Source organism: Trichophyton rubrum (assembly GCF_000151425.1).
Source record: "Trichophyton rubrum CBS 118892 genomic scaffold supercont2.3, whole genome shotgun sequence".
Taxonomy (NCBI): Eukaryota; Fungi; Ascomycota; class Eurotiomycetes; order Onygenales; family Arthrodermataceae; genus Trichophyton; species Trichophyton rubrum.
This window is the reverse complement of record NW_003456426.1, coordinates 546,732-572,539: the sequence shown is the minus strand read 5'-3', so window position 1 is coordinate 572,539 and position 25,808 is coordinate 546,732. Positions and strand designations below refer to the sequence as shown.

The window sequence follows — 25,808 nt, the reverse complement described above, 5'->3', positions numbered from 1 at the left end:
GGGTTCCGTTGAAGATGATGGTAATTTCAAAATTAATTTATCTATCAAGAAGCTATGGTGGCTACATTTCTAAAGATTATTAAATCGCGACCCAAATACTACACTTGGGTTTTTAATTTCAACTTGCCATATACTATTTGTGTTGTATACTATACATTACGCTAAATTTAATCTCGATTTCCTAATAACAACAGCCAGGTGTTTATAAAGCGAATAGATAATAATAAAATGTTCAAAGAGGTTAGGGATGGTACAATAAGTATGCTAAAAGGATGTAGAGCCTCATCTGGAGGCTTTAGGGTGTCTCACGGCTGGCAAGCAGGACTATACAAATGGTATATGGGAGGTGATGCTGAAGGAATATTATGAAGGAATTATTCGCTTCAGACCTGTCTCACCACTCGAGTCCAACTTTTTCCGCAACTTTCTTCGATACATCCAAGAAAGCATTCCGGCGAGCGCTTCTATCGTCACTTTCTTCAGCCACGACAGTTGGCATACCTCTATCTGCATCTTCACAGACGCGCGCATCAAGAGGGATGTCTCCCAGAAAATCAATACCAAGGCGTTTACAGGCCGCAACAACTCCGGTATTCTCACCATGATTGGGCTGGTGTCCTTCATTTCCCGCGGCATGGTAGTTCGATCGTGAGAATATCTTAGTTTGCTTTCCACAATGCGGGCAAGCAAAATAAGCCATGTTCCGTATCATTCCTAATACAGGGACATTCATCTTTTCAAACAAGCCAAATCCTCGAACTGCGTCACGTAGAGCAATATCTTGCGGTGTAGACACTATGACAGCGCCATCAACAACTACCTCCTGGTTGATGGTAAGCTGCACATCTCCTGTTCCCGGCGGAAGGTCTAGTATGAGCACATCTAGCGGACCCCATGAGACAGAGTGGAGAAGCTGGTTCATCGCCTTGCTGACCATGAGTCCTCTCCAGGATATGGGAGTGGTATCCATGAGCGGCGAGCTAGGGTCATCCGTCAAATGTCTCGCATCTTCAGGCGGGGATGGAAGCAAATATCCCATAGACATCGATTTCAGGCCATAATTGGTCAACGGGATGAGGCAGTTATCTGAAAGAATGGAGGGAAAAAGGAGCGCTCAGCTGTTTGCATCGGTGATGGGGTCAAAGAGAACACATACTCCCGTCAAGCCGCGGTTCTCCAGATAGATTGAGAAGAGTAGGTATAGATGGTCCAAATATATCTGTGTCGAGAATTCCAGTCCGGAATCCTCGTCTTGCCAGTGACAACGCAATATTCACTGTTCAGTCCAGCCTTAGCCCCGAGCCCAAAATATACCATTGACATTCTAACCTGCAATTGTAGATTTCCCGACTCCTCCTTTTGCCGATGATACAGCAACGACCTTATTAACATCCTTGATCCTCCGTTTCTGGGGCAGTCCACGACGACTTTGAAATGTTGGTGGTGTCCCAGACCTGGGCAGTCCCTACAAGTAAAACATGCATTAGCTGGAGGCCTAAGGATAGAATTGAGGGAGATAACATACTAATGGGTTTTCATGCTGAAGCTGGCGGCAGGTGGAAAAGAAGCCCCGCCGCATGGTAACCGCACTCTGTTCGAGAACTTGTAACAATTGACCCTGTCCTCGACGCCTTTGCTTCTTGCAATGGATGTTTTGAGATTGCTTGAAGTTGCGGCTCGGCAAAACTTGCTCTGGATGCCGCGAAACTCAAAAGGAAATTTTTCCCGAAGTTTTTCTCGATAACCAAAGAAAAAAAAAAGCTCAAAGGTAGATGAACAACTTCGATAACAGCGACTTGCTATGCTAGAAGGGTCACAATGTCTGTGAAGAAAGGACGAGATAAAACATTGGCAGAGCAGATCGCCGAGCTTGAAGATCCCACTCCCAAAGGTACATTCCCCTAATTGCTTGTTATTCGAGATACTGGTTGAACAGTGGACTGATAATGCAATGATAGAATTCGACCCAGAGGATCAGAGCGACGGCGTTCAAGAGAGTGACAGCGACAGTGGTAGCGATGGTGTAGATATTGATACTGGGAGAGAGCATTACGAAGCCGTGAGGTATGTTGCAAATAATCTATCCCCAATAATTACCTGCTAACAGACCGGCAGCAAGAGCAAACTCAGAAAAGCAGAGCAAATAGAGCTAGGAAGCGAATATGCTGGATCGCGGGTTAGTCGACATGATTTGAATGGATATGACTCTAGCGGATCAGGATCTCTAGAGGAGGATGAGAGTGAAGGAACCGACGATGGCGTTAGTGACGGATTTTCCGCAAGTGAGGAAGATGAAAATCAAGACATGACTGCCGAATCCGAGGCGGATGGCATGGAATCATGCGAAGATGATGAGTCCGATGTGTCTGGTGAAGATGATACGGAGGAGGAACTACGAGAGAAATCGAAGTCACAGTTCACTAATACCCCTGACAACGACCGCGAAGAACTGCGACGACTGATGGCCAGTGGGGATGAGATTGTGACCGCATCAATATCACAGGCTGCTAAAGCTGATGCTGTTAAAGGTGCAGCTGTGAAGCAACAGAGACTTACGTTCGATGCGTTGCTAAACTCCCGGATTAAGCTACAGAAGGGTCTCACTGTACTCAATGGCGAGACTTTACCCACAGACGAGACTGAAGACCTGATAAAGTCTGCTGAAACGGCTGCGTTATCGCTCTGGAATATGCTGGGTGACCTTCGACAAACACTCGCGGAGCACCAGACTGCGGGTGACGCTAACCAAAAGAAACGCAAGAGGCCTGCCCCTGCAACAGTAGAGACAAGCTCGGTAGACATTTGGAGCCAGATGTGTGAGCTTGAGGCCCAATCCCTCTCTCACCGACGTGGAGTGCTCGATAAATGGTCTCGAAAGGTTCGCGGAGCACGTAGCAGCACTCTTTCTAATACCAACCGGGGCAAGCTGTTGAATACCAGCTCAGAGGAGCAGAACATGACCGCTGTTTTGGAGACGTATGTCTCAAAAGAGAGCAGAAATGATAAGCCATCTGCTTCCAACACTAAGTCTGAAGCGCGAATAGCATACGATGATACAGCATTCTATCAGTCACTTCTCCGTGACTTGGTTGAGCAACGTATGGCAGCATCTGCCAACGGTGGAGTTATGTTGGACTCGTTATCTACTCAGCTTGCCAGGAGTGGGACTACAAACCCCATTACAGGAATGCGCAAGGACAAGGTAAAGCGGACAGTAGATACCAAGGCTTCCAAGGGGCGAAAGATGAAGTATAATGTGCATGAGAAACTACAGAACTTCATGGCTCCAGAAGACCGCGGCTCATGGTCCAATCGAGCCAGAGACGAATTTTTTGCTTCATTGTTGGGTCGAAGCGTGAATAATGTGCTAGGCGAGGATGAAGACACTGATAATGATGGTGAGTCTGTGGATGATGATGCCGAAGGAGGGTTAAAATTGTTTCGAAGTTAGCCTTGTCGACAGCTTATAGAAAAGGTTGGGTTCGAACAATGGTATATAGAACGACGAATGCATATACAATCATTATAATTACCAGTATGAGACCCGTTTGTATTTTCTTTTAATAATAACAATGTGATTGATTCAATTGGCCAGCCTCCCGAGCGCCATAGAAAAATGCAGTGCTTGCCGCGATCCTGCGCTGTGACCAAGTTAGCCAGGGACTTTAAAGGAAATATAAAACCACGGCAGAGACACGGGGAATATGGAGTAAAGAACTATGCAAAAAAAGATAAAAGCCCTAGTAGACGTCATCTTCTTGACTATAAGTGTGACGGCTGCGGGTGGGATCCTTGCGCATCTGCTGCCCCGAACCGGTAAAGCCAACTTAGACGAAATCCAGTTAGTAAATCCAAACCGACAAGCATTACGGGAGAGTACAAAGTCATACCTCTTGCATTGATTCCTTCTGGTGTCCTAAACATGGATTCCTTCTTGACCTTTCCGAATTTACTCTTGCTCGTAAAGTCCTGCCACTTGTTCTTGCCGGCTTCCAAGTCTTTCTTCCGTTTCACTTTGCGAGCGGCCTTTGACGGGCGTGGTAAGCCATCGTTCTGGCCGGCCACAATCCTTGCCTGGTTGGCGAGGTCGGGGTTGATATCAGCTGCAGCTGAGATAACACTGGATTCGGCGCCTACATGTGAACCGGTGCTACTGTCATGACCCGTACTCGAACTGTTGATGTTGTTGGGGGCTAAACTGCCTGGTGATGAGGATATATTATCAGCTTTTCGCTTTTTCGAGTCAGGAGCAGAGAGAGGGCGAATATCCTTTGCCGTCAAGGTCTCAATAGTGGAGTATGACTTGAAGGAGACGATGTAGATGGGATTGGTGGCTGAGCCAGTAAGGGAAGTGATGCGAGCAGGGTAAAAAGCGCCGTCACCCGACGTCCAGCGGGCGAGGACGTTGTCGTTAACGCAGAACGAGGCCGGCTGAGTCTGCTCCTCCTGCGGTGGGGTAGCGTCTGCGGCGGCTGTCGGAGCTGCTGGGGTTGGTTTGCGGTATCCAGCCTGGTACGCGGGATGATTCTCCTTGGACCACTTCTCCTTGACCGGTTCTGGGGCTGGCAGAGGCTCGGTGGGGGGTCGTAGCTCGTCGATGGATTGTTTGGTAAGTGCTATGAGTTCTTCCAGCTCTGTTTTTAGACTCTGAAGTTCTGTGTTATCAGGGTCGACCTGCAAGCTGGACTGTACCGTTTCGAGCTAAAAAAAAAAAAAAAAGTCAGTAATTCTGTATTCTAAGCATGACAGGAAGGATATCAATACCTGTAGCATAAACTCCTTTACCTCCACCTCCATAGATGCAACGTCCGTCATGATGTCGGTGTGCTGAGCAGATGGCCACTGACGTCAGTTTTCAGTGGTATCGTGGGCGTGATGGTTTCAACAAGGGCAAAAAGAGGCAACTATTGGAAACCGAAGAAAGATATAGCCTGCCTCGGCTTTTCTCGAATACAACACCCCTAATGCTCTTTACATGCTCTACTTTGGCCTTCTTGATCGTCTTTTCCTGGCGCTTTTTTCATGATTTGAAGTTGGAAAACTACTCACGTGATTAAGAAATATATCATATGACTTCCAGTAACTTCGAGTCATGTGACATTTTAATCACGTGAAATACGATCAGATAAGAGCTCAAACTTTATCTTTCCAATTTGTCAGCAAACCCTGGCCTCTTAAAGCGGCGGGCGATCGTCCCGCTTTCGGCCTTCGGCGCTTGCTGGCCTAAAGAAGAAATTCTCGACGTCAGCTTCAGCTTCAACTTGATCCTCAGCCTCGTCGCTCGCTTTTGATATCTCGACGATCTTGCTCTGAAAGCAAGCAATTGGTCGGCTTTCGTTCTCCCGTGTTGCTCCGTTGCTGGCGCTGTGTGTGTCATCGTCCCTGGTTACTTTTAGCCGCGGCTCCAAGTGTTACAGACGGTGAAATACGAGACCCCCCGTTCTCGGCCTCCCGCTAACGAGCGCCCTTCAGGCTTCAGCCAACCTGCGTGTTACCTCCGGCCAGCTGTCCACAGACGGGCGATGTCACCGCGTGAGAGTCGATCTCAGTCGCTGGTCGCCTGTTCCACCATCTTCTGCACACTTCGAACCCGCAACGCACCATCCTGGCCCTTGTCCTAGTCCTTGTCTGGTTGTGCCGCAATTTGGCCGGCAGCTTATTCTCCCTTCGATCGCTGTCTTCCACCATTCTTCCAAGCCCGACCTTTTTTTGCCTGGCCATCGTCGAGGCCATCATTCTTCTGTCCTGCAATTCTAGACGACGGGGGAAAAGAAAAACACCGCTCAGTTACACCCTGGACCGCTTCTAGAACAAATTGCAATCATCTCTTCCTGACATCGCTGCTTTTGTCCTTTCCACCACCCCACGCTTGCCCACGGGGACGAGTTACTCCGGCTCATCTCCTGGAGAGGCCCATCATTTCACCCACTTGACCGGATCTACTTGAAGTATCACTTCCGCCATTTTTTTGGCTGTCAGCGTCCACCCTACTCGAAATGGCTGAATTCGACCCTTCCTTCCAGCGTAGCCTCTATTTATCGCCCGACCAGCAGGATTTGCTCCTCGCTGCCCTCTCCTCTAATAATCAGCCAACCAAACCTGGTCCTCAGCCCAATCTCGGCTCTGCAAACGGCTCATCTGGAAACGACATTTTTGACTCATCTCCTCAGGATATTCCAGACTCCGGTCAACTCAGCTTCAATCCAGACGACAGCCCATTCCTTGGACTCGACCTAGATGCTGAATTCGATGTCTCAGATCAAGCCTTGATTGGAGACCTCCCTGGCATAGAGGGTGAACAGCAGATAACTGCTGAACCTCGCGAAAAGAGAAAGAGTCTTGACGGCGGGGAGGGTGCAGATACAGGGAAAAAACGCAAGGAAAATGAAGAAAAGGTTGCGAAGAAACCTGGGAGAAAGCCGTTAACCTCAGAACCAACAACCGTAAGTGTCTTCTGAGCCTTGCTCTCCCCTTATATCCCCTATTAACTTCAGTTACTAAACGGTTTGGTCATAGAAACGGAAAGCTCAAAACCGAGCTGCACAGCGAGCGTTCCGCGACCGCAAGGAGAAGCATCTCAAGGACCTCGAAACCAAGGTTGCTGACCTTGAACGCGCCTCTCAAACCGCAAATCAAGAAAACACATTACTCCGCGCACATATTCAGCGTCTCCAAGTCGAATTGAAGGAATACCGCAAACGGCTATCATGGATCAGCAGTGGAAACAGCTTTTCCCCAACAACTAGCTTGCTAAATCAAGCGAGAAGCCTGCACGCTCAGTCTCGCTTGAACAATGATTTTTCCTTTGATTTTCCCAAGTTCGGCGACCTACCTGGGGCTCATATGAATAATATGGGATCGTTGGCGAAGGGAAGCCCCAATGCTCGCAGCCAGACACATCCAGCCCTAGGTATCAAAGCTACCAGCCATATTGGAGCTACTCCACAGTTCACGCCGTCAAACGGCAGTGCATTCAGACAAAATGGCCAATCTTCCAGCGCAAATAAGGGCCATGAAGCTCCTGGAAACACCTACAACTCGCACCACTTTGAAACCTCCCCTGCTACATTCTCCGAGTCGCCCTCGGCTTCATCAGAGTCTCAGCACATATCATCGATATGCACATCCCCCGAGTCTAGCCTTACATCGCCTACCATCGCACAGAAGGGAGATGCATCCAACTCTACACAGGCCAACGGCAACGGGAACGCTAAAAAGAATAGTCCTTCACAGTGCGAGCTGAAATTTTATCAGCAGCTAGGCGAAGCATGCGGTTGCGTTGATAACCCCATCCCCGCAGCCCTGGCAAAGAAGTCAAGTCAAGGTTCTACAAACCCCAAAAGCCCAGAGAATGCAGTGAGCACACTTTCTCCTGCAAACTCAACGCCAAATATGAGCACCAGCACTGCGTCTGAAAATACAAACAATACCCAAACAGCATCTGATCCCAGCGGGAACGGTTCCGCAACAGCATCCTCCAACGCGCTCTCTGACCAATCCATCCCTAGCTTTGACTGGCTCGCCCAGCAGAATGGCGGCCACTTTGATCCAGTTCTGTTCGGCGATTATCGTGACCCACAGGACGCTGTTCTTTCTCAGGATTTCAGCGGGTTCTTTGATGATGCTTTCCCTCTACCTGACCTAGGTGCATTTGATGCTGCAACCCCCGGCTCCACAGCTAAGACACCTGGAAAGACTGATGCCCCGGTTACCACGGTAGATATCGATGATGACGAAGAGGTGGTACCGGGCGAAGACAGATCTCAGATGCTATCCTGCACTAAGATATGGTCAGTTCCTACCGTCAAATCGGTTGATTCAAACGATAGTTCGTCTAACCCGGCTTCTAGGGATCGTCTTCAACGACTGGAGAAATTCCGCAACGGTGAAATTGATGTCGACAACCTCTGCACTCAACTACGTACCAAAGCCCGTTGCTCCGAGGGCGGTGTGGTCATTGACCAAAAGGACGTCGACGATATCGTTACCAGAGCGATTTGATTTTTGTTCGTTAATTCGAGATTGATAACTGCATACCAGTTTCCCGCTTTGAAACAGGGATCAGACTCCTCGATTGATGGCTATTCCCTGTTTGCGTTCCGCTTACACGCTAGCTCGCTGCTCTTTCTGCTGCTGCGCTCTGTTCCTTGTTCTCGTCCTTGTCCAATATTTGTTTTTCAAGCTCTTCGAAGTTTTGGCTACATGCCCACGTCCCAAGGATCTTTCGCAGACGGCTCCTCCCTAAGGACGATCATGATGGTCTATATACCTCTATATTCCTTCTTTTATTTCTCATGAGCATGAACAAAATAACCTCCACCTGATTTGTTCTGGATATTTATTGACATCATCTCCCCCGTGTTGGTTTGGCAGACTTCTTTGATTCTTGGCTTGCTTTGATTCTTGTTGAAATATGTATACTCTCCCGCCTGCAGGACAAGGGCAATGGGGGATAACAGAGAGCAAAGTTGACTGCCGTAGCTACGGCTGTTTTCTTGTCCTTTTGTTATACCACATGGTATGCCTGATTTACTTCACAACACAGAAAGGCGCGAGTGGCCCAGATGGATGGACTGGTGTACGGATGGACTACATATTTAGCGTCTATAGCGTTTGATTTGTTTAATACAGAAGAATCTCTATCTCCAGATATTGAGAGCCATATCATGTGGATGCTAGCTTTGGTTACAGCAATTATGGGGGGTTGGGGGGGAGGGGGGGGATCTGTAAATATAGGGTTTTGATCATAGTGAATGAAAAGGCATTCATAGTTAAAGAGTCCAAGCGATACAAAGACATCTACATTTAATCTACATTTACTCCATGTTTGTTGACAAAAGCTACGAATGCCTATAATCAGAAATTCTACATTACATACGGGAACACTTTACTAGTAATCAAGTACGCGAGCTGCCAATAGTAAGGGAACCTCCTGGTCAGAAGGAAGCTGGTTAACATATTGAGTACAGGATTTAAGGTATCTCAGGTTCAGGGGGGTGCGAGGAATGGATAGAACAATGTTACGTTTAAAGGGGATATAAATAATTGGGAATAAAGAGAAGCAGAAGAGGGAGCGTTTTATGGAACAGTTTTGATATAGAAAAACAGGGGTAATAGGATTTCGAATAGCAATGGAGCAAGGTGTTAGAGGGTACGACGGACAGATATGGAGGCGATAGTTAGGAGACGGTAAAAGAGTAAGTAGACAGGATACATCCCCCGAGAATGCACGGAATACGGATATCTAAAAAGCGATGTCTCAGAACGAATCAATCATGACTCGGTAGCCGAAGGAGTGGGCTTGTCTCCCGCAGGGGCTGGAGTAGATGCAGGAGAGCTCGATTCGCCAGCTGCTCCCTTGTATCCCATGCCTCGTCCACCACGACCACTACCTCTTCCGCCTCGGTCACCACCACGTCCGCCTCTTCCACGTCCTCCGAATCCTCCTCGGCCTCCTCTACCGCCCTCGCCATCACTGGCCGCGCTTCCGCTCTGGTAACCGCTGCGAGTGTTTGCTGACGAGCCGCCGCGGCTGCTGGCCTGCCATGTACCGGCATTTCCTTGGCCATCACGGTTGGAGGAACGGTGTGAAGCCCGGTCTTCGAAGACCTTGACATTGGGCTTTCGGTTGGGTCCAGCAGGGCTGGGTTTCTTGTGCTCCAGTGGCTGTCTCTCGAGGGCAAGCTTGGAGTCTTCTGGGGTAGCAAAGGTGACTACATAGTTGAATTTGCCCCATTTTTCGATCTTGACGATCTTTGCTCGGTCTTCTTCAGGCCATAATTGTCGAACAGCCTCCTCAGTGTCTACGTTAGAGATGAAAAGGCCGCAGGTTAGTTTCTTGTCCGTGGAGGTGGTCGATTTTGAGTCTGCTTGTCCTGGCTGCTGGGCGGAACCGTTGGCTTCGGATGCAGAGTTCTCGGCAGATGGAGCTTGTTGTTGCTGCTGTTGCTGCTGGGGAGCGGGAGTTCCGGCGAGAGGGGTTACTGGCTTGGGGGTTGCTGGTTTCTCCTTGTTGGCGCCGATAGGGGCAGGAGAGGCGGTAGACTTAGGTGGCAGAGGCGGGTGTTGTTTACCTTGGTTGGGGGCTTGTGTGGAAGAGACCTGGGGAGGATACTGGTTGCCGGTGTTCCGTGATGGTTGGGCCGGTATCTGCCCAAATTGCGGTGGCGCTACTCGGGTATGTGGAGGTCCTCCTGGCCCTCCGGATGTGCCTCCTGCAGGACCTGAAGGATTGGCAAGTGCTGGAGGAGCAGCACCGGTCTGGGGAGCACTGGTAGTAGTAGGCTTGCCGCCACGGTGAGAGAAGTTGAAGCCTTGGGCACGCATCTCAGTACCGATTCGGCCGCCCTCGATATCGAGGACCAGGTATCCAAACGCAGCATCAGCCAGGTTGAAGTTCCACAGGTTCTTGAAAGCACTCTCATCCACTTGGCCGCCCGCGTTGCTTGCTGTTACTGGTCCGCCGAATGGGTTACCCCCGTTAGCAATGCTAGGCATCTTCTGGACTATGTCCAGGGCGTTGTCCAGCAGAGTCTTTTGGGCTTCGTTTGCATTTATAGCGGACTCGACTTCACCGCGGACTGTATCCCAGACATCGTTGAAGGAGGCCTTGGACGCAGCCAGTTTACCGCGGTAATGGTCCAGAGTCGGGTTCACGCTGAATTCGTTGTAAGAGCTTCCGTATCTGAAGTGCAGGCCGGCAGAGATGGAGAAATCGGCCTTGAGGGTGACAGACAGCTGGTTCAGCATGCCCTCTCTGGCAGGGGATGCATGGGTGACGAAGATACGGGTCTCTGCAGGGTCATAGACACGGTTGGCAGTATCGACTAGTTCTCCCATCTGCAGCAGCGTAGTCCACATGGTACCCTGGCCACCGGCAATGGTCGTCTTTCCCTCACCGTTGTCAAAGAGCTTGTGCATAACAATTGCGCCTCCGAGGCCAAGCAGACGAAGCTTGACCCCGCCGATATCTAGTAGTCTGGAATTGGCCTCATCGATGATGTGTAGCTTGTCGACCTTGTACTCGCCAGAGCGGAACTTTTCCAGCACACGGACATCCTCACAGGCGCCCCACACGGTATAAACTGGCACGTCGAGGGTCATCTGCTTGTTAAGGAGGAGGGGGAGTTCGGAAAGTGGGAGCTGCTCGGGACTGAACCGCTGCTTGATGGATTGCTGGGGAGGGACCTGAGCAACGCTGCGCTTAATGGGTTCTGGGAGCAAAGGAGAGTACTGTGCAACATGTTTAAGGGTCCTACACAGGAGCAACAAGGAGTCAGTATGTGCAGACAGAGACAAAACAGGAGAGCAAATAGGAAGCTGGCTTACTTGTCTGCAATTCTCTCCAGAGAGCTATCATCATAAAAACCAAAGTCACCAGTGTGGATGATGTGGTCAGCTCGAGCTTGTTTGGCGAGTTCGTTTAACGACTTGAGGTTTCCTACAGCAGCATTTCACGCATGTTAGATAGGACAGCAGACAGGTAGCGGCAAACATCAAACTTGTATATTCCCCGTATTCCCGCGAACACCAGGCGTAGCAACGAGGTCTTAACGGGGTAGGTCCTCACCTCGCACGTCCGCAATACAGAGGATCCTCACAGCTCCATTTTGAATGATCCTGCCGTTGTTTGGTAGCAGCGGCGTCGCCCCCGGAGTTGGCACCACCGTCGAACCGTTCGGCAGGGTATAAGGAGTGCTCGTGAACGCGTGAGGAGGATGGGGCTACAGCAGAGGCAGAAGACACAGTCAGTCAGTTCCGCACAGCCAGCGAAGGGGGGGGCTGTTCTTTGCTAGCATAGCAGCGCTGCGGCAGACTTACTGAAGCCATGGATGACGGTTTGACAGCGGACTTTCGTTTCGTTTAAAGAGACAGACAGACAGCTCAGGCGACTTCTCACAGCAGAGACAGCGAGAGCAAGAGGAAGAAGAAGAGAGAGAAAGGAGCGAGGGAGCTGCGGGTTGGGTGGTTGATATTTCTTGAGATGCAGCGAGAGAGCGAAATTTCAAGGTGTAACTAAATAGTCTCTGCGTGGTTGTCTCTTCTTGTTCGCAGCAACGCACCAGCCACGCCCGCCGTCTACGCGCTCCCACCGCCTGCCGCGGCCGCTCTTTATTACGCTTGCGGCCTTCTACGCTTTCTACTGCCGGCGCCTGCAAGGCTCCTTTTTTTTATATCCGTCTCTCGCATCGCATGCCTTTCTGGCGCTGCTTTTCGCTGTCGCTTCGTCGTCTTTTTTTTTTTTTTTTTGCTTTGGCTCCCCTTTTTGGGTCTAGACACGTGATATTATTAGTCATCCATATCTCTGTGACGTCGAAAAAAGCCAAAAAGACGGCAAAAACAACGACAAAGCAAGACAACGCGGGCGACGACGAGGGCGAACGACAGCGACAGCGACGACGACGACGAGGACGAAGAGACGCTGTCGAGCTGCTATCTGGTCCCTGCCGTGGCTGCTACTTATATATACGAGCAGCTTCTCCCCTCCTGGCCGCGACGGCAGTGGCCTTGATTCACCCGATATGACGTAGCTGAGCCAGCCACAACGACCGGCCGATATATACAACAACCAACATCACCAAAACGGCGGACGAGCTGGTGGGACTGCGGAGTGGGTGCTAGACGTGACATAGATACACACGAGACGCGGCTGGCACGCTGCTTTGGCCCTGCGAGATACCGTCTGGAGGTCCCGGCGATGAGGTTCTCCTCCGCTGCTGCACTGGCAGCCCTCGGCGGTATAGCCAGTCTCTCCCAGGCTGCGCTGACAGAGGTCCACGAGGCTGGCCGGTGTGCTATTAGAGGCAACTGTGGGAAGCAGTCCTTCTTTGGCGGTGAGCTGCCGTGTCCGGACAATGGACTGGCCCATCAGCCTGATCAGAGAGTCCGGCAGCAGCTTGTACATCTCTGTGGGAAGAAGTGGGAAGACGGGCCGGTGTGCTGCAAGGAAGAGCAGGTAGATTTTCTCTCTCTCCATCTCTCTATCTCTCACTGTCTCTATTGCGCTGTATGCTAGCTTGGATTGCCTACGTTGTGCTAACTGGTTCTAGATCAATGCATTGTCGACAAACTTGAAGCTGGCTGGGGGAGTCATCTCATCCTGCCCAGCTTGCAAGGAGAACTTCTACAACCTGTTCTGCACCTTCACCTGTTCCCCGGACCAGTCTCTGTTCATCAACGTTACCGATGTGGCCGAGGTGAACGGAAAGCTGCTGGTCACCGAGCTGGACAATGTCTGGTCGGAAGAATACCAGAGTAACTTTTACGACAGCTGTAAGAATGTCAAGAACGGAGCTTCTGGAGGCAAGGCCATGGACTTTATCGGTGGAGGGGCGAAGAACTACAAACAGTTCCTTAAGTTTCTGGGTGATAAGAAGCTTCTCGGCAGCCCGTTCCAGATCAACTTCCTTACCGAGCCTCGACGGCCAAAGGACGGCCACGGCATGAAGCCGGTGTCCGATGAAACAAGATCCTGTGCCGATAAGAACAAGGCCTACCGCTGTTCGTGTATCGACTGTCCGAGTGTCTGTGCTGAGCTCCCCGCCATAAAGGGACAAAAACCCTGCAGGGTAGGAAGCTTGCCCTGCCTGACATTTGCTGCAATCCTAGTATACTCTATCTCCCTGATGCTTATCGTGGTCCTGGCAATTGCCAGATCTGCCTTCAAACGGCACCGTTCCCGGAACATTGAGCGAGTTCGTCTTCTGCAGGACGATGCACCGAGTGACGACGAGGAGGAGGCTGAAGTTATTGAGGATACTGGGATCCCTCAGCCATATATGCTCAATCATATACTAGGAAATGCCTTTAACCGGCTAGGTGGAATCTGTGCAAGGTTCCCTGCGTTGACGATTACTCTGACAGTCATAATATCGCTACTACTCAGTCTTGGCTGGCTGCGTTTTGCAGTTGAAACTGACCCTGTCAGGTTATGGGTAAGCCCTAACTCGGCCGCCGCAGAGGAAAAGCACTACTTTGATTCCAATTTTGAGCCTTTCTACCGTATCGAACAGGTCTTTGTCGTCAAAGACGTTGACACCAACAAGCCAGAGCCCGTGTTGGATTACGAAACCTTGGGCTGGTGGTTTGATGTAGAGAACCGTGTCCGCAGAATGATCTCTTTAAACAGACGCTTGACCTTGGATGACGTCTGTTTCAACCCAACCGGACGTGCTTGCGTTGTCCAGTCAGTGTCTGGCTATTTCGGGGGATCCTTCGCCAATGTCAACCCAAACACTTGGAGGTCCCATCTGGAACATTGTGCTCAATCCCCAGGCTCAAGAGACTGCCTTCCTGACTTCCAACAACCCCTAGCGCCGGAGATGGTCCTGGGCGGGCTCAATGACACAACCGATATCCTGGACGCTCGCTCCCTCATTATCACCTGGGTGGTCAACAATTATGAACAGGGATCAGACATGGAAGCCCGAGCCATGGACTGGGAAGAGACGTTGAAGCAGGTTCTCCAGGTTGTACAAGAGGAAGCTTATGAGCGTGGCCTCCGTATCTCGTTCAGCACTGAGATATCCCTGGAGCAGGAATTGAATAAGTCGACCAACACTGATGCCCGAATTGTTGTCATCAGCTATGTCATCATGTTCATATACGCATCCCTTGCGCTGGGCTCTACAACCATCAGCTGGAAGTCCCTTATTCACAACCCTAGCCATGTTCTCGTCCAGTCGAAATTTACGCTTGGAATCGTCGGTATTCTTATTGTCTTGATGTCCGTTTCGGCATCTGTTGGCCTCTTCTCTGCGTTTGGCATTAAGGTCACGCTTATCATTGCAGAGGTGATACCCTTCCTAGTCCTTGCTGTGGGTGTCGATAATATCTTCCTCATTGTACATGAATTTGAACGAGTGAACCTAAGCCACCCAGATGAGGAGATTGATGAGCGCATTGCCCGAGCTCTTGGAAGGATTGGCCCGAGCATCCTCCTTTCAGCCACCACGGAGACCTTTGCCTTTGCGCTGGGAGCCTTTGTTGGCATGCCAGCGGTAAAGAACTTCGCTGCATACGCAGCTGGCGCCGTGTTGATCAATGCTTTGTTGCAAGTCACTATGTTCGTCTCCATCCTAGCTCTCAATCAGAAACGTGTAGAAAACCTGCGGGTGGACTGCATACCTTGCATTGCTGTCCGAAAGTCTGGGAGCACTGGCATTGCCGGCGAGGATAGGCCAGATTTCGGTGAGAGCATGCTCCAGTGGTTTATCCGCAAGATTTATGCCACTAGACTGCTTGGTAAGAATGTAAAGGTCGCGGTGGTAGTGCTCTTCCTCGGCCTGTTTACTGCTGGACTGGGCCTGATCCCCATAGTGAAGCTAGGACTTGACCAGCGGATTGCCATCCCAAACGGCTCGTACTTGATACCATACTTCAACGACATGTCGGAGTACCTGCGTGTTGGTCCTCCAGTCTACTTTGTGACGAGAGATGTGAACATCACCACCAGAGAGCACCAGCAACAGGTCTGTGGCCGATTTACGACATGCGACGAATACTCTCTCGGTTTTGTCCTAGAGCAAGAGTCCAAACGATCCAATGTCTCGTACATCACAGGTGCAACGGCCAACTGGATGGATGACTTCTTCTACTGGCTCAATCCACAACAGGACTGCTGCAAGGAGAACGGCAAGACGTGTTTCGAAAACCGTCAGCCCAGCTGGAATATCTCTCTGTATGGAATGCCCGAGGGCGCTGAGTTCATCCACTATGCTGAGAAATGGCTCAAGTCACCCACGACCGAGAGCTGTCCACTTGGCGGCAAGGCTCCATACAGCAATGCTCTGGTCCTCGATTCCAACCGGATAATGACCAATGCAAGCAGCTTCCGGACATCTCATACTCCCCTGCGTACCCAGGCCGACTTTATCAACGCATATGCCTCTGCACGGCGTATCGCCAACGACATCTCGACAAACCACGGCATTGACGTGTTCCCGTATTCCAAGTTCTATATTTTCTTCGACCAGTACGCCTCCATCGTCAAGCTTACGGGCACTTTACTCGGGGCGGCAGTCGGTGTGATCTTCTTGATCACATCCGCCTTACTCGGTTCCCTTTTCACCGGCGGAGTGGTGACGCTGACCGTAGTGATGATCGTGGTGGACATCATCGGTACCATGGCCGTGATGGGCGTCTCTCTCAACGCCATCTCGCTCGTTAATCTGGTAATCTGCGTGGGCATCAGCGTCGAATTCTGTGCTCATATAGCGCGCGCTTTCATGTTCCCTTCTGCCTCGCTGCTAGAGAAGGCTCCCCTGAAACTCCGCCACCGGTCCGCCAGAGCCTGGGCTGCTCTAGTCAACGTCGGCGGCAGCGTCCTCAGTGGCATCACCATTACCAAGCTTGTGGGAATCTGTGTCCTGGCGTTTACCCGCAGCAAGATTTTCGAGATCTACTACTTCCGCGTCTGGCTGGCTCTGGTCATCTTTGCCGCCACTCATGCTCTTATATTCCTGCCTGTTGCCCTCAGTCTTCTAGGTGGAGATGGTAAGCCAACCCTCGTCCCGCATCTGTCATATCTCTGTGCTAACTATCCATCAGGCTATGCTGATTCCCATGCTGTTGGCGGCCTCGAAGAAGACCTCGCTGCCCGCGGATACAGGTCTCTGCTGCTCGACGACGACTACTACGACTCCGACGATGAAGAGATTTAGTCTTGTTCTATCTATCCATCTATCTTTATCCTTTTATCTTTCCCTGCTGCTGTGGCTGTATATTCTATCTGTACTCCTTTTTCCCTTTTGGTTATCAAGTATGTATTGGCCATAGACCTGCGAGTCTTGTATGCTGGAGTCTCCTCCTTTTTTGGACATGGCAGTTCTTGATCGTATCGTATAAATACAATGCCATCTAATATCTTTATCTCTATCGAAGCGTCGCTGCCTCTCTGCCACCCCCTGATCTATCTATGTTACTAACACTGCGAGCATAATAGCGGGGAGCAAGAAAGCACATGATTTCGCTTTTTTCCTTCCCCACCTCAAAAAGGAAAAAAAAAAAAACGTTCGACCAAAATTTTTCTTCTTCTTCAACTTCAACGTCAGCTTGAACCACTCGAAGAACGCCGGCCTTTTGCTGCGCAGGGAAGGGAATTTCTCGTTGTGATCGGTGCTGGCAGCGTGATTCTGTCGTTATTAGCTCTGTGAGGTCATCGAGGTTCGCTCGCCGATCTAGTTACAGGCTCAGGCAGGCACAGGCAAATCGCGTGCTAGGCTCGCTCGGAGCCGTCAAGTCAAGATGGATCAAGCGCAATTCCTGCAGCAATTGCAGATTATATTGAATCGTCAGTTAAATATTCCCAGGATATTCCCCTCCTGCTGCTCTCGTGCTGCCTTTTTCCGCTGCTGTCTTTTGATCCTTATCGTTATCTCTCGCTTATTACTAACGTGTCTCACTGTAGCAAGCCAAGGAAGTGTCAAGGAAGCCACAAACACGCTGCAAAAGGTGTACTATAAAAACCCTGAAGCTCTCCTTTTCCTCATCCAGATCGCTACCACACATCACGATGCCGACCTGAAGCAGCTGGCCGCCGTCGAGGCTCGCTCTCTCGCCATTAAGCTGTGGGGGAAAGTTCCCGATGCACAGAAACCACAGGTCCGCGAGCAGCTGCTGCGATCGACCCTGAGCGAAAGCTCTGCTCTCGTCCGCCATGCCTGTGCCAGGGTCATCTCGGCCATTGCTGAGATCGATCTGACCGATGGCGAGTGGGCGGATCTGCCGCAGTTCCTGTTGAACGCGTCGACCAGCGCGAAGGCTGAGGAGCGTGCTGTGGGCACCTATATCCTCTTTGCCATCCTCGAGACCCTCGGCGAAGGCTTCGAAGAGAAGTTCATGGACCTTTTTGCCCTGTTCGAAAAGACGATTCGTGACCCCGAGAGTGCAGAGGTCCGCATCAACACCCTGCTCGCCCTCAGCAAGCTGGCCGTCCATCTCGACTCGGACGAAGACGAAAAGCCAGTCAAGGCCTTCCAGCAGATTTTCCCTGCCATGGTCAACGTCCTCAAGGATACGATCGACCAAGGTGATGATGCCCGCATCATGCAGGCCTTCGAGGTCTACCAGACTCTTCTAGGATGCGATCCCGAGCTTCTTAACCCTCACCTCAAGGATCTCGTTATCTTTATGAACGAAATCTCTGCCAACACCAAGGCAAGCGATGATACCCGAACTCAAGCCATCAGCTTCCTCATGCAGGCTGTCAGCTATCGCAAGATTCGTATCCAGGGTATGCAGCTTGGTGATCAGCTTACTCGTACCTGTCTAGCCATCGCTACCGAGCTCGACAGCTTGGACTCTGACGAGGATGACATCACTCCGGCTCGTTCTGCTCTAGGTCTGCTTGACATGATGTCTCAGAGCTTTGCTCCCAGCCAGGTCGTTGTACCACTCCTCACTGCAGTTGGCCAGTACTTTAACAGCTCGGATGCCAGCCACCGCCGAGCTGGTATCATGTCTCTTGGCATGTGTATTGACGGAGCTCCCGACTTTATCAGCACTCAGATGCATGAGATCTTCCCCGTTCTCTTCCGTCTACTCCAGGACCCCGAAGCTAGCGTTCGCCAGGCTACTCTCGACACCGTTGCTCGCCTTGCCGATGTTCTGCCAGACGATGTCAGCAAGCAGCATCAGACCCTCATGCCATTGCTCTTGAAGAACCTAGCCAGCGCCATGCAAGAATATAACGGCGACGAGTCTGGCCCAACAGTAGATATGATCAAGTCTTCCCTTAGTGCAACCGACACCGTTGTTGACGGTATGGAGAGCAAGGATGTGGCTCCTTACCAAAGCGACCTTGTCCCATTGCTGCAGAAGTTGTTCAAGCACCCTGACTTCAAGATCAAGGGCCACACCGCCAGTGCTCTCGGATCAGTCGCTTCCTCTGCTGGCGAGGCATTCCTGCCTTACTTCGATGAGTCCATGCATATTATGCAGGAGTTTGCTACCCTCAAACACAGCGAGGAGGAACTCGAGCTTCGCGCCAGCGTTATCGATGCCATGGGTGAAATGTCATCTGGTGCTGGACCCGAGCATTTCAAGAACTACGTTGGCCCATTGATGCAAGCCAGCGAAGAGGCCCTCCACCTCGACCACTCTCGCCTAAAGGAGAGCACCTATCTCTTCTGGGGCGTGATGTCCAAGGTCTACGGATCTGAATTTACCCCATACCTAGAAGGTGTTGTGAAGGCCTTAATTACTTGTCTGGAGCAGAACGAGACCGAGATGGAAGTCTCTCTCGGAGATGCAGCCAAGGACCTGGTTGGCCAAGAGGTCACTATCGCCGGGCACAAGGTCCGCGTTGCCGGTGCAGACGATAACGACGATGACGATGACGATGAGTTTGAAGACGTGGACGATTGGGAGAACCTCAACACCGTCACCCCTGTCTCTCTGGAGAAGGAGATTGCCATTGAGGTTCTTGGAGACGTTATCACTCACACCGGCAAATCCTTCATGCCTTTCTTCGAGATGACCATGCAGCATATTCTCCCACTCACCGAGCACTCGTACGAGGGCGTAAGGAAGAGTGCCATGTCCACTCTCCACAGATCATATGCTGCTCTATGGCAGGTCTGTGAGGAAACCGGGCAGATGCAGAAATGGCAGCCTGGCAAGAACATGCCTCTAAGCGAGCCACCAAACGAGCTTAAGAAACTCGGTGAGATCTTAATGAAGGTTACCCTTCAACGCTGGGCCGAGGAAGACGATCCGTAAGTATCCTTTTCTCCTTTTGCTTCTTACATACTTTCCCTACCTGTTTCTTATGATGACAACACTCGTTACCCAGCTCACGCAGACGCCCAAAGGGCGATTGCTGATACAGCGATCTACTTATCTGATTAAATATCTCTATCCTCATATCTCTTGACTGCAAGCCACGTTATGGTGCTTATGCTAACTGAATATCATAGTTCCGCGATCTCTGATATCAATCGCAACTTTGCTGATAACCTCCGTTTCTGTGGCCCTTACTTGATCTCTAACCGCGAGAATCTTGAAAAGGTCACATCTTTGGTTACCTCAATCATCACCAAGCAGCATCCATGTCAGCTGGATATTGATGCCACAGATGAAGACAGAGAGATGATGGAGGAGCTATCCGAATTTGACTGGAATGTTATTGACACCGCTCTTGATGTCGTTTCTGGCCTCGCCATCGCTCTCGGCGCTGAGTTCGTTGCTCTCTGGCCAGCATTCGAGAAATATGTCCTCCGCTTTGCTGCTAGCAGCGAATCTCTCGAGCGCTCGACCTCCATCGGTGTTCTTGCTGATGTGATTTCTGGGCTCGGGAATGCAATCACCCCATACACTGGCAACTTCTTCCGCCTCTTCACCCACCGACTTACCGACGAAGACATGCAGACTCGTAGCAACACGTGTTACGCTGTTGGCATGCTAGTTGAAAAATCCGAGGCCGAAGCCGAGCTCGTGGCTGCTTACCCTACCATTCTAGAGAAGGTTACTCGCTGCCTTCAAATACAGCAGGCTAGGCTCCCCGATAATGCTGCCGGATGTATTGCCCGCCTGATCATCAAGCATCACGAGAACGTGCCACTGGAGGAAGTCCTTCCTGCTCTGGTTGATGTCCTCCCGCTGCAGAATGATTTTGACGAGAACGAACCCATCTATCGCATGATCTGTCAACTCTGTATGTCTCCCCTGATATTTCTGTTAAGTCTAAAATTTTTTTTTTTTTTTTTTTCTGTGTGATTAAACTAACATATCCTAGATAAATGGGAGAACCCTACTATCAGCCAACTCACACCCCGTCTGCTGCCGATCTTTGAGTCTGTCCTCACTGGAGACAGCGACCAGCTAGATGACGAACGCCGGACCGAGCTAATTGAGCTTGTCAAATGGATTAATAAAATGCAGCCTGGTGGAGCAGCTGCTTTTGTTCAAAAACTCAGCTCATAAATGCTAAAGCAAAAAAGTGGATAGACGGGGATGAGACATAAATACATGTTATAGAGAAAGCGCCTGCCCTGGTTAACTGGTTAAGATGCCGGGTAGGATTGTGCGAGGGAGATAGGAGATCAGAATCAAGATACCCCTAGCTGGAACCGGCTCGGTGCCGGGAACCAACTATAACGATAATGAGATAAGACTTGTTATTTATTGCCTGCCAGATGAAAAACACAAAAAAAGTACCTTTTGTTCAGTTTACCACGTTCCCCTTTTTACCGACACATTATAGACAGCAATGCACTAGACTAAACAAGCTCCACGCCAACTTGCAGCTGAGACACGCTCTCGCTTCCCTGCCGTCTCCATCTCAGCTGTGGCTATCCCGGCCTCGTCATCATGATAGTCAACCAGCTAACCCAGGGGTACACCAAGTGTAGCAGACGCAAACGTATTTAACCAGCCACACGCCCCTTACTCTCGTACGTCCATGCTCTCAGCTCAGAAGAAGCCAAGATCAAACAAGCAATTCCGAGACCGTTGTGACTCCATACCAAGGCCTTCCTTCATGTACGTTATCACGACTCTGGAAGTCCAACATACCCAAATAGCTGCTAATAAAAATCTGCATAGTTATCGACATGGCTCAAATCACGAAAACTACCCTGGTCAACGAGACCTTGCCCACCTCCTCTGGGTCATCTGCGACATCCTCCGTCACCAAGCCTATCAAGGGCGTCTCGAAGCCGTGCTTCGGCTGCGGGTGCGGCGACGAAGACTGCGAATGTGTCTGTGTCGTCATGTAGACTGACTCCGTCCTCTCATTTATGTCAGTCATCGAGCGTTGAATCAACAAGTAGGAGAATGGAGGAAGTCTTTGGGGTATCGACTGGCCGTACATAGTTGACAATGACCCATTTCAAAATAATACATCGTTCACATCTAATGATTCTTTCCATATCCTTGTCCATACAGTTTGATAAAACTGAAGATATTCGTTTAACTAGCCCTAGCCCTAGGGGTAGGACTGGAAAGCAATCGTAACTCCCTTAGAGAATCACCTATGTATAGGGTGCCTTAAGCTCTACAAAGCTGTCTCCCTAGCTGGAGCCCGGATTCTTTAGCTGCACTTCATGGACCGCTTTTGATCTGGGCTAGTTCTGCATTTGTAAATGCCGAATGAGGAATGCCTGCCCTTATGTGTGTCATCTCGAGGAGGTATTCCCTGGAAATGAGGCCTAGAGGCAAGCCGGCTCTGCAACTGCTACAGCATAGAATTAGTATGGGGGAAGGTAGATGTTTTTGATCCGGCCAGACAAGGCTGTGGGTACCGGTAATGCATCCAGCTTCATCCAGCTTCTTCGATCTCATCCAGAAGCCTCCACATTACCCGCGCGTCCTCAATCTCTCTATCGTGTTCTGAGACCCGCTTACGGTTTTTCTTCTGGTCATCTTCTCCCTCTTTTTCGATTTGCATCTTGTCATCGTTGGCTTCCTCTACCTTGTCACTCTTCGACATCATCTCAAGCCAGCCAGCAACTCTACCTTCTATCTCCTCCATCTGCTTCACGTCTTCCCTGGCCATCTCGATGCGTCTCTCGATCAGTTCGCTCAACGACTCCCGTGCCTGGTGGGGCCGGTACAAATTCAATAGGTGGTATGCATTGATAAATAACGTGCGAATCATCTGTAGCTTTTCTTCAGCGTGTTCCGGCGCAATGGAAAGAATTCCAGTAAGCTCGAGGAAATTTAGCAGTAGTGACTTGGTGATTTTGGTAAGATGATAGGCGTGTCCAGACGTGGCCGAGGATGACGGATAAAGTTGAGTTATTCCCTGGTCACCCAACGAAGGGGGATTCGGGGAGAGCTGTAGCCTTCTGGTCAGTTACTAAAGTCCTAACGGACTCGGATATCATGAATCCCCTAACCTGCTGCGTCTCGCCAAAGAGCACATAGTCCGTTGTGGGCGGCTCTGGCGGTATCAAATATTTCAGCTCCGGCGCCACATCTAGCGCCTGAAGCTCGGCTGGTGTCCAGTCCTTGCTCGTCGCCCTCTTCTCGTCGTCGTCATCTGGCCGCGCTGCACGCTTCGCATCCTCAAGCTTGTTCAAGTTGGCCCGGCTAAAGTGTCTCCAAAACGGTGGCGGCGGGGGAAATGCTGCGGTGACGCCTCTCTGGGCCCCTTCTTCCATTGTAGCACCTCTCAGATACCTCGTTCGTCTCTCCTCCTCTGCCTTTTTCTCTTTCAATTCTCGTCGATGTCGCGTTGTTGCTCTGCTTGTCTTTTCTCTTCCCTGCCTTTGAATGTCGTTGCGAAGCTCTTGATTATGTAATCCGGTCTATCAACAAAAGGAGAAAAAAAGAAGCTAAAGAAACATCCAAGGATTCAGACGTGAGACTGAAGTTGCAGCGCTCAGCGAGGAGACGAAGAGACAGCGGACTTGCAGGGAGGCTCTTGGAGGACGTGGCTGGAAGACCAACCTGGCGGAAAGAAGTTATTCACTCATTTACCCGTGACTCGCTTATCTGGCGCCGGAGACATATGTGAAATGCAAAAGAGGTGCGCTTCCCCTAAGCTAGCCTCCTGAGCTACGAGAACGACAATGGACGGACGAAAGGCTTCAGAGCTTGCTCAGCGGCCTGGCTGTTTGGGGTCTCTCGTGCGGTTCTGGCGCCGGTCATATGGCGGGGACTATTCGATTCTTATATTCCTCGTCTTTGCATGGGTGATGGTACGTCTTTGCGAAGTTGACGCCCTTCCCAATACAAAGCAGCAGCTGACTGGTGTATCAAAGCTACAACTCTTCGTACACCCCTTCCACCAGTTGTTCAGCCTGGATGATTCCTCTATTCAATACCCGTTTGCTGTCGTTGAGAGGGTACCAGTCTGTAAGGCACCACACACGGCCATAAATAGCACGTCACAGTCTATCTAACATATCTTTGTACTAGTGTGGTCCATTATATACTCTGGCATCTTCCCTCTCCTTGCAATTGGTATATGGTGTGCCCTCTTTCGGCCAGGGAGCCACTTCGTCCATGTCACCCTCCTGGGCCTCATCGCTTCGCTGCTGGTTACCATCTTTATTACCGATATAATTAAGAATGCCGTTGGCAGGCCACGGCCGGACCTGATCTCACGATGTAAACCAGAAAAGGGTACCCCAGAACATACATTAGTCGACCATACAGTATGTACATCGACAGACACGCATATACTAAATGAAGGTTGGCGGAGTTTTCCAAGCGGACATAGTAGTTTTGCATTTTCGGGATTGGGATACCTTTCTTTGTAAGTATTTATCACTGGCTGCTGTTCGGAGACCATTATTCTAACAGTTGGAAAGCTTCCTTACCGGCCAGCTCCGGGCCTGGCGCCCTCGATCAGGACTTGCTCGTCTGCTTGTCTCCCTATCTCCACTGCTTGGAGCACTCATGATTGCCATCTCCCGCATAGCAGATTATCGTCACGATGTGTATGATGTTTGCAGCGGATCAATTATAGGTCTAGGGACAGCGTACTTGGTGTACCGCTGCTATTATCCTTCTCTGTGGTCTGCAGATTGTGATACACCTTATCATCCCGATGACCAGGGGGCGATGCATGGCTTCCAACGAGTTGGCGATGAGGAGCAGGCGTTTCAGCCGCAGCAAGTGTATAATGAGCAGGCGTACCATATGCAACCTCTTGGCAGCGGGCGGTAAGCACTGGTATCCAGTTTGATCTGTATTTCTAGAATCATTCATCGTGGGCTATGCGAGGCGTTTCTGGAGGTTTGTACTACTGGTTATCCTTATCCTTTTCTTTTCTTACTACACAGCATCAAGAGGGTCAATACACTAGGCATATAATATATTCATAACAGTTCAACCTATTTACTTGCACTTAGATCCTGTAGACTAACTATGCATTATAAGTCAATATATATAATTCTGTAAATAGTAGCGCTTGAAGCTGGTATTAAACAAAACAATAAGGGTATTCCATGTGTAAGAAATTTTCAAGGTAAAGACGAGCCATAGCCTGTGATCATACCGGCCCTATTATAAGAGCTTCCACACGGAAGCTCAGCGCAGAAGTAAGTAATTAATAGATATAAATATATATATATATATATATATATGAAGACCATGCCGGGACTGTAACTTGGAAGAAAATGGTAACCAAATGAGAAAATAGATATTCTCATCGGGAACGATTAAAGGTTAGTCGTTGTTCTCTGGATGAAACTGGTTTCACTGCCAATTATCACCCAACTGCTCTAAAAATGCAGCTCGCTCTCTGAGTTTTGCTTGCACTGCCTCCATTTCTTGGATAGCTTTAAGGACCTCAGTCAGATTGCCGCCATTAAGCTTTTCAGGGATATTGAAGTAACAATGATGCGGAAATGGGTTGGTACGATGTGATTGAGGTTTAGTTGAGGGCGGAGGGAGAGGTTTGTTGCTCGGTGGATTTGGAGGGGACAGCGCAACAGATGATGGATTTGTTTGCGCAGGTGAAACCGGGAGAATATTCGCAGGTTGTGTTCCGTTATTATAGGCTACTGGATTGGCGTTAGGATGAGGGCTGTTCATATGGTTGACGTTTTGGCTGTAGTTATGACTTTGGCTTTGACTTTGGTTTTGGTTGGGGTTGACGTTATGGTGAACTCGGGCACCATTGTGTATGTTGCTGCTGAGGTTGCTGCTAGCATTGCCATTGATGGTGTTGCGATGGGGGTTAAAGGAGTGCTCATGAGGAGGCATGGGATGAGCGGCCGTGGGATTTGGGGGTTTAGCAGACGATGGCGTATTGGGAGTGCGTGGGGTTCGTGGGCCTATCGAGGCCCTTTTATTCGCGAGTTTTGAAGGCGTCGAGTGAGCATGGCCAAGTAGGATATGGTCGGGATCTAGAGGGG

At 50.3% G+C, this 25,808-nt stretch overlaps 10 protein-coding genes across 15 annotated transcripts in view; 4 read left to right on the top strand and 6 right to left on the bottom strand.

The window, feature by feature from the left end:
* Positions 1 to 394: 394 nt before the first annotated feature.
* TERG_02943 (uncharacterized protein) lies at positions 395 to 1,601 on the bottom strand (the record flags this gene model as incomplete). Its single annotated transcript, XM_003235841.2, has 4 exons — positions 1,526 to 1,601; positions 1,330 to 1,465; positions 1,157 to 1,276; positions 395 to 1,086 (listed from the first exon to the last, which is right to left on the bottom strand). The coding sequence occupies exons 1-4, from the start codon at positions 1,577 to 1,579 to the stop codon at positions 395 to 397; spliced, it is 1,002 nt and encodes a 333-aa protein (XP_003235889.1). The 5' UTR covers positions 1,580 to 1,601.
* A 697-nt stretch (positions 1,602 to 2,298) lies between these two features.
* TERG_11920 (uncharacterized protein) lies at positions 2,299 to 2,802 on the bottom strand (the record flags this gene model as incomplete). Its single annotated transcript, XM_047750957.1, has 1 exon — positions 2,299 to 2,802. One exon carries the CDS (start codon positions 2,800 to 2,802, stop codon positions 2,299 to 2,301), a length of 504 nt encoding a protein of 167 aa, XP_047605782.1.
* Positions 2,803 to 3,740: 938 nt separating this feature from the next.
* On the bottom strand, positions 3,741 to 4,815 carry TERG_02941 (uncharacterized protein; the record flags this gene model as incomplete). The annotated part of the gene is made up of 3 exons (XM_047747994.1): positions 3,741 to 3,826; positions 3,891 to 4,701; positions 4,765 to 4,815. The coding sequence occupies 3 exons, from the start codon at positions 4,813 to 4,815 to the stop codon at positions 3,741 to 3,743; spliced, it is 948 nt and encodes a 315-aa protein (XP_047603966.1).
* Positions 4,816 to 5,498: 683 nt separating this feature from the next.
* Positions 5,499 to 8,700, top strand: TERG_02940 (uncharacterized protein). The gene is made up of 3 exons (XM_047747993.1): positions 5,499 to 6,443; positions 6,517 to 7,790; positions 7,851 to 8,700. Exons 1-3 carry the CDS (start codon positions 5,997 to 5,999, stop codon positions 7,999 to 8,001), a joined length of 1,872 nt encoding a protein of 623 aa, XP_047603965.1. The 5' UTR covers positions 5,499 to 5,996; the 3' UTR covers positions 8,002 to 8,700.
* A 20-nt stretch (positions 8,701 to 8,720) lies between these two features.
* Positions 8,721 to 11,837, bottom strand: TERG_02939 (uncharacterized protein; the record flags this gene model as incomplete). Of its 3 annotated transcripts, XM_003235837.2 has the most annotated exons (4): positions 11,821 to 11,837; positions 11,570 to 11,723; positions 11,329 to 11,440; positions 9,274 to 11,254 (listed from the first exon to the last, which is right to left on the bottom strand). In XM_003235837.2, exons 1-4 carry the CDS (start codon positions 11,827 to 11,829, stop codon positions 9,274 to 9,276), a joined length of 2,256 nt encoding a protein of 751 aa, XP_003235885.1. In that variant the 5' UTR covers positions 11,830 to 11,837. The 3 variants fall into 3 exon arrangements, with proteins under 3 accessions (XP_047605780.1, XP_003235885.1, XP_047605781.1); XM_047749480.1 differs by having other exon boundaries at positions 8,721 to 11,254; positions 11,329 to 11,723; XM_047749481.1 differs by having other exon boundaries at positions 9,274 to 11,440.
* Positions 11,838 to 12,721: 884 nt separating this feature from the next.
* Positions 12,722 to 16,923, top strand: TERG_02938 (uncharacterized protein). Its single transcript, XM_047747992.1, has 2 exons — positions 12,722 to 16,494; positions 16,549 to 16,923. Exons 1-2 carry the CDS (start codon positions 13,311 to 13,313, stop codon positions 16,659 to 16,661), a joined length of 3,297 nt encoding a protein of 1,098 aa, XP_047603964.1. The 5' UTR covers positions 12,722 to 13,310; the 3' UTR covers positions 16,662 to 16,923.
* A 321-nt stretch (positions 16,924 to 17,244) lies between these two features.
* On the top strand, positions 17,245 to 20,922 carry TERG_02937 (uncharacterized protein; the record flags this gene model as incomplete). Of its 3 annotated transcripts, XM_003235835.1 has the most annotated exons (4): positions 17,245 to 17,290; positions 17,408 to 19,715; positions 19,917 to 20,653; positions 20,735 to 20,922. In XM_003235835.1, 4 exons carry the CDS (start codon positions 17,245 to 17,247, stop codon positions 20,920 to 20,922), a joined length of 3,279 nt encoding a protein of 1,092 aa, XP_003235883.1. The 3 variants fall into 3 exon arrangements, with proteins under 3 accessions (XP_003235883.1, XP_047603963.1, XP_047605779.1); XM_047747991.1 differs by having other exon boundaries at positions 17,245 to 19,715; XM_047749479.1 differs by lacking the exons at positions 19,917 to 20,653; positions 20,735 to 20,922 and having other exon boundaries at positions 17,408 to 19,719.
* Positions 20,923 to 22,258: 1,336 nt separating this feature from the next.
* TERG_02935 (mediator complex subunit MED7) lies at positions 22,259 to 23,102 on the bottom strand (the record flags this gene model as incomplete). The annotated part of the gene is made up of 2 exons (XM_003235834.1): positions 22,259 to 22,777; positions 22,839 to 23,102. 2 exons carry the CDS (start codon positions 23,100 to 23,102, stop codon positions 22,259 to 22,261), a joined length of 783 nt encoding a protein of 260 aa, XP_003235882.1.
* Positions 23,103 to 23,513: 411 nt separating this feature from the next.
* TERG_02934 (uncharacterized protein) lies at positions 23,514 to 24,615 on the top strand (the record flags this gene model as incomplete). 2 transcript variants are annotated; one of them, XM_003235833.1, is made up of 4 exons in its annotated part: positions 23,514 to 23,642; positions 23,706 to 23,799; positions 23,863 to 24,202; positions 24,258 to 24,615. In XM_003235833.1, 4 exons carry the CDS (start codon positions 23,514 to 23,516, stop codon positions 24,613 to 24,615), a joined length of 921 nt encoding a protein of 306 aa, XP_003235881.1. The 2 variants fall into 2 exon arrangements, with proteins under 2 accessions (XP_003235881.1, XP_047603962.1); XM_047747990.1 differs by having other exon boundaries at positions 23,514 to 23,799.
* A 425-nt stretch (positions 24,616 to 25,040) lies between these two features.
* TERG_08760 (uncharacterized protein) overlaps positions 25,041 to 25,808 on the bottom strand; it is a 1,774-nt gene continuing 1,006 nt past the window's right edge. The window contains exon 2 of the mRNA XM_003235832.2: positions 25,041 to 25,799. Within this exon, the coding sequence (XP_003235880.1) occupies positions 25,147 to 25,799 (653 nt within the window). The 3' untranslated portion in view covers positions 25,041 to 25,146. The remainder of the gene's footprint in view (positions 25,800 to 25,808) is intronic.

Coding starts and splice junctions, on each gene's coding strand:
- TERG_02940 (XM_047747993.1), top strand. CDS start 5,997: ATGGCTGAATTCGACCCTTCCTTCCAGCGTAGCCTCTATTTATCGCCC. Junction 6,444..6,516: donor TAACCTCAGAACCAACAACC/GTAAGTGTCTTC, acceptor GTTTGGTCATAG/AAACGGAAAGCTCAAAACCG. Junction 7,791..7,850: donor CTATCCTGCACTAAGATATG/GTCAGTTCCTAC, acceptor CCCGGCTTCTAG/GGATCGTCTTCAACGACTGG.
- TERG_02938 (XM_047747992.1), top strand. CDS start 13,311: ATGGACTTTATCGGTGGAGGGGCGAAGAACTACAAACAGTTCCTTAAG. Junction 16,495..16,548: donor CAGTCTTCTAGGTGGAGATG/GTAAGCCAACCC, acceptor ACTATCCATCAG/GCTATGCTGATTCCCATGCT.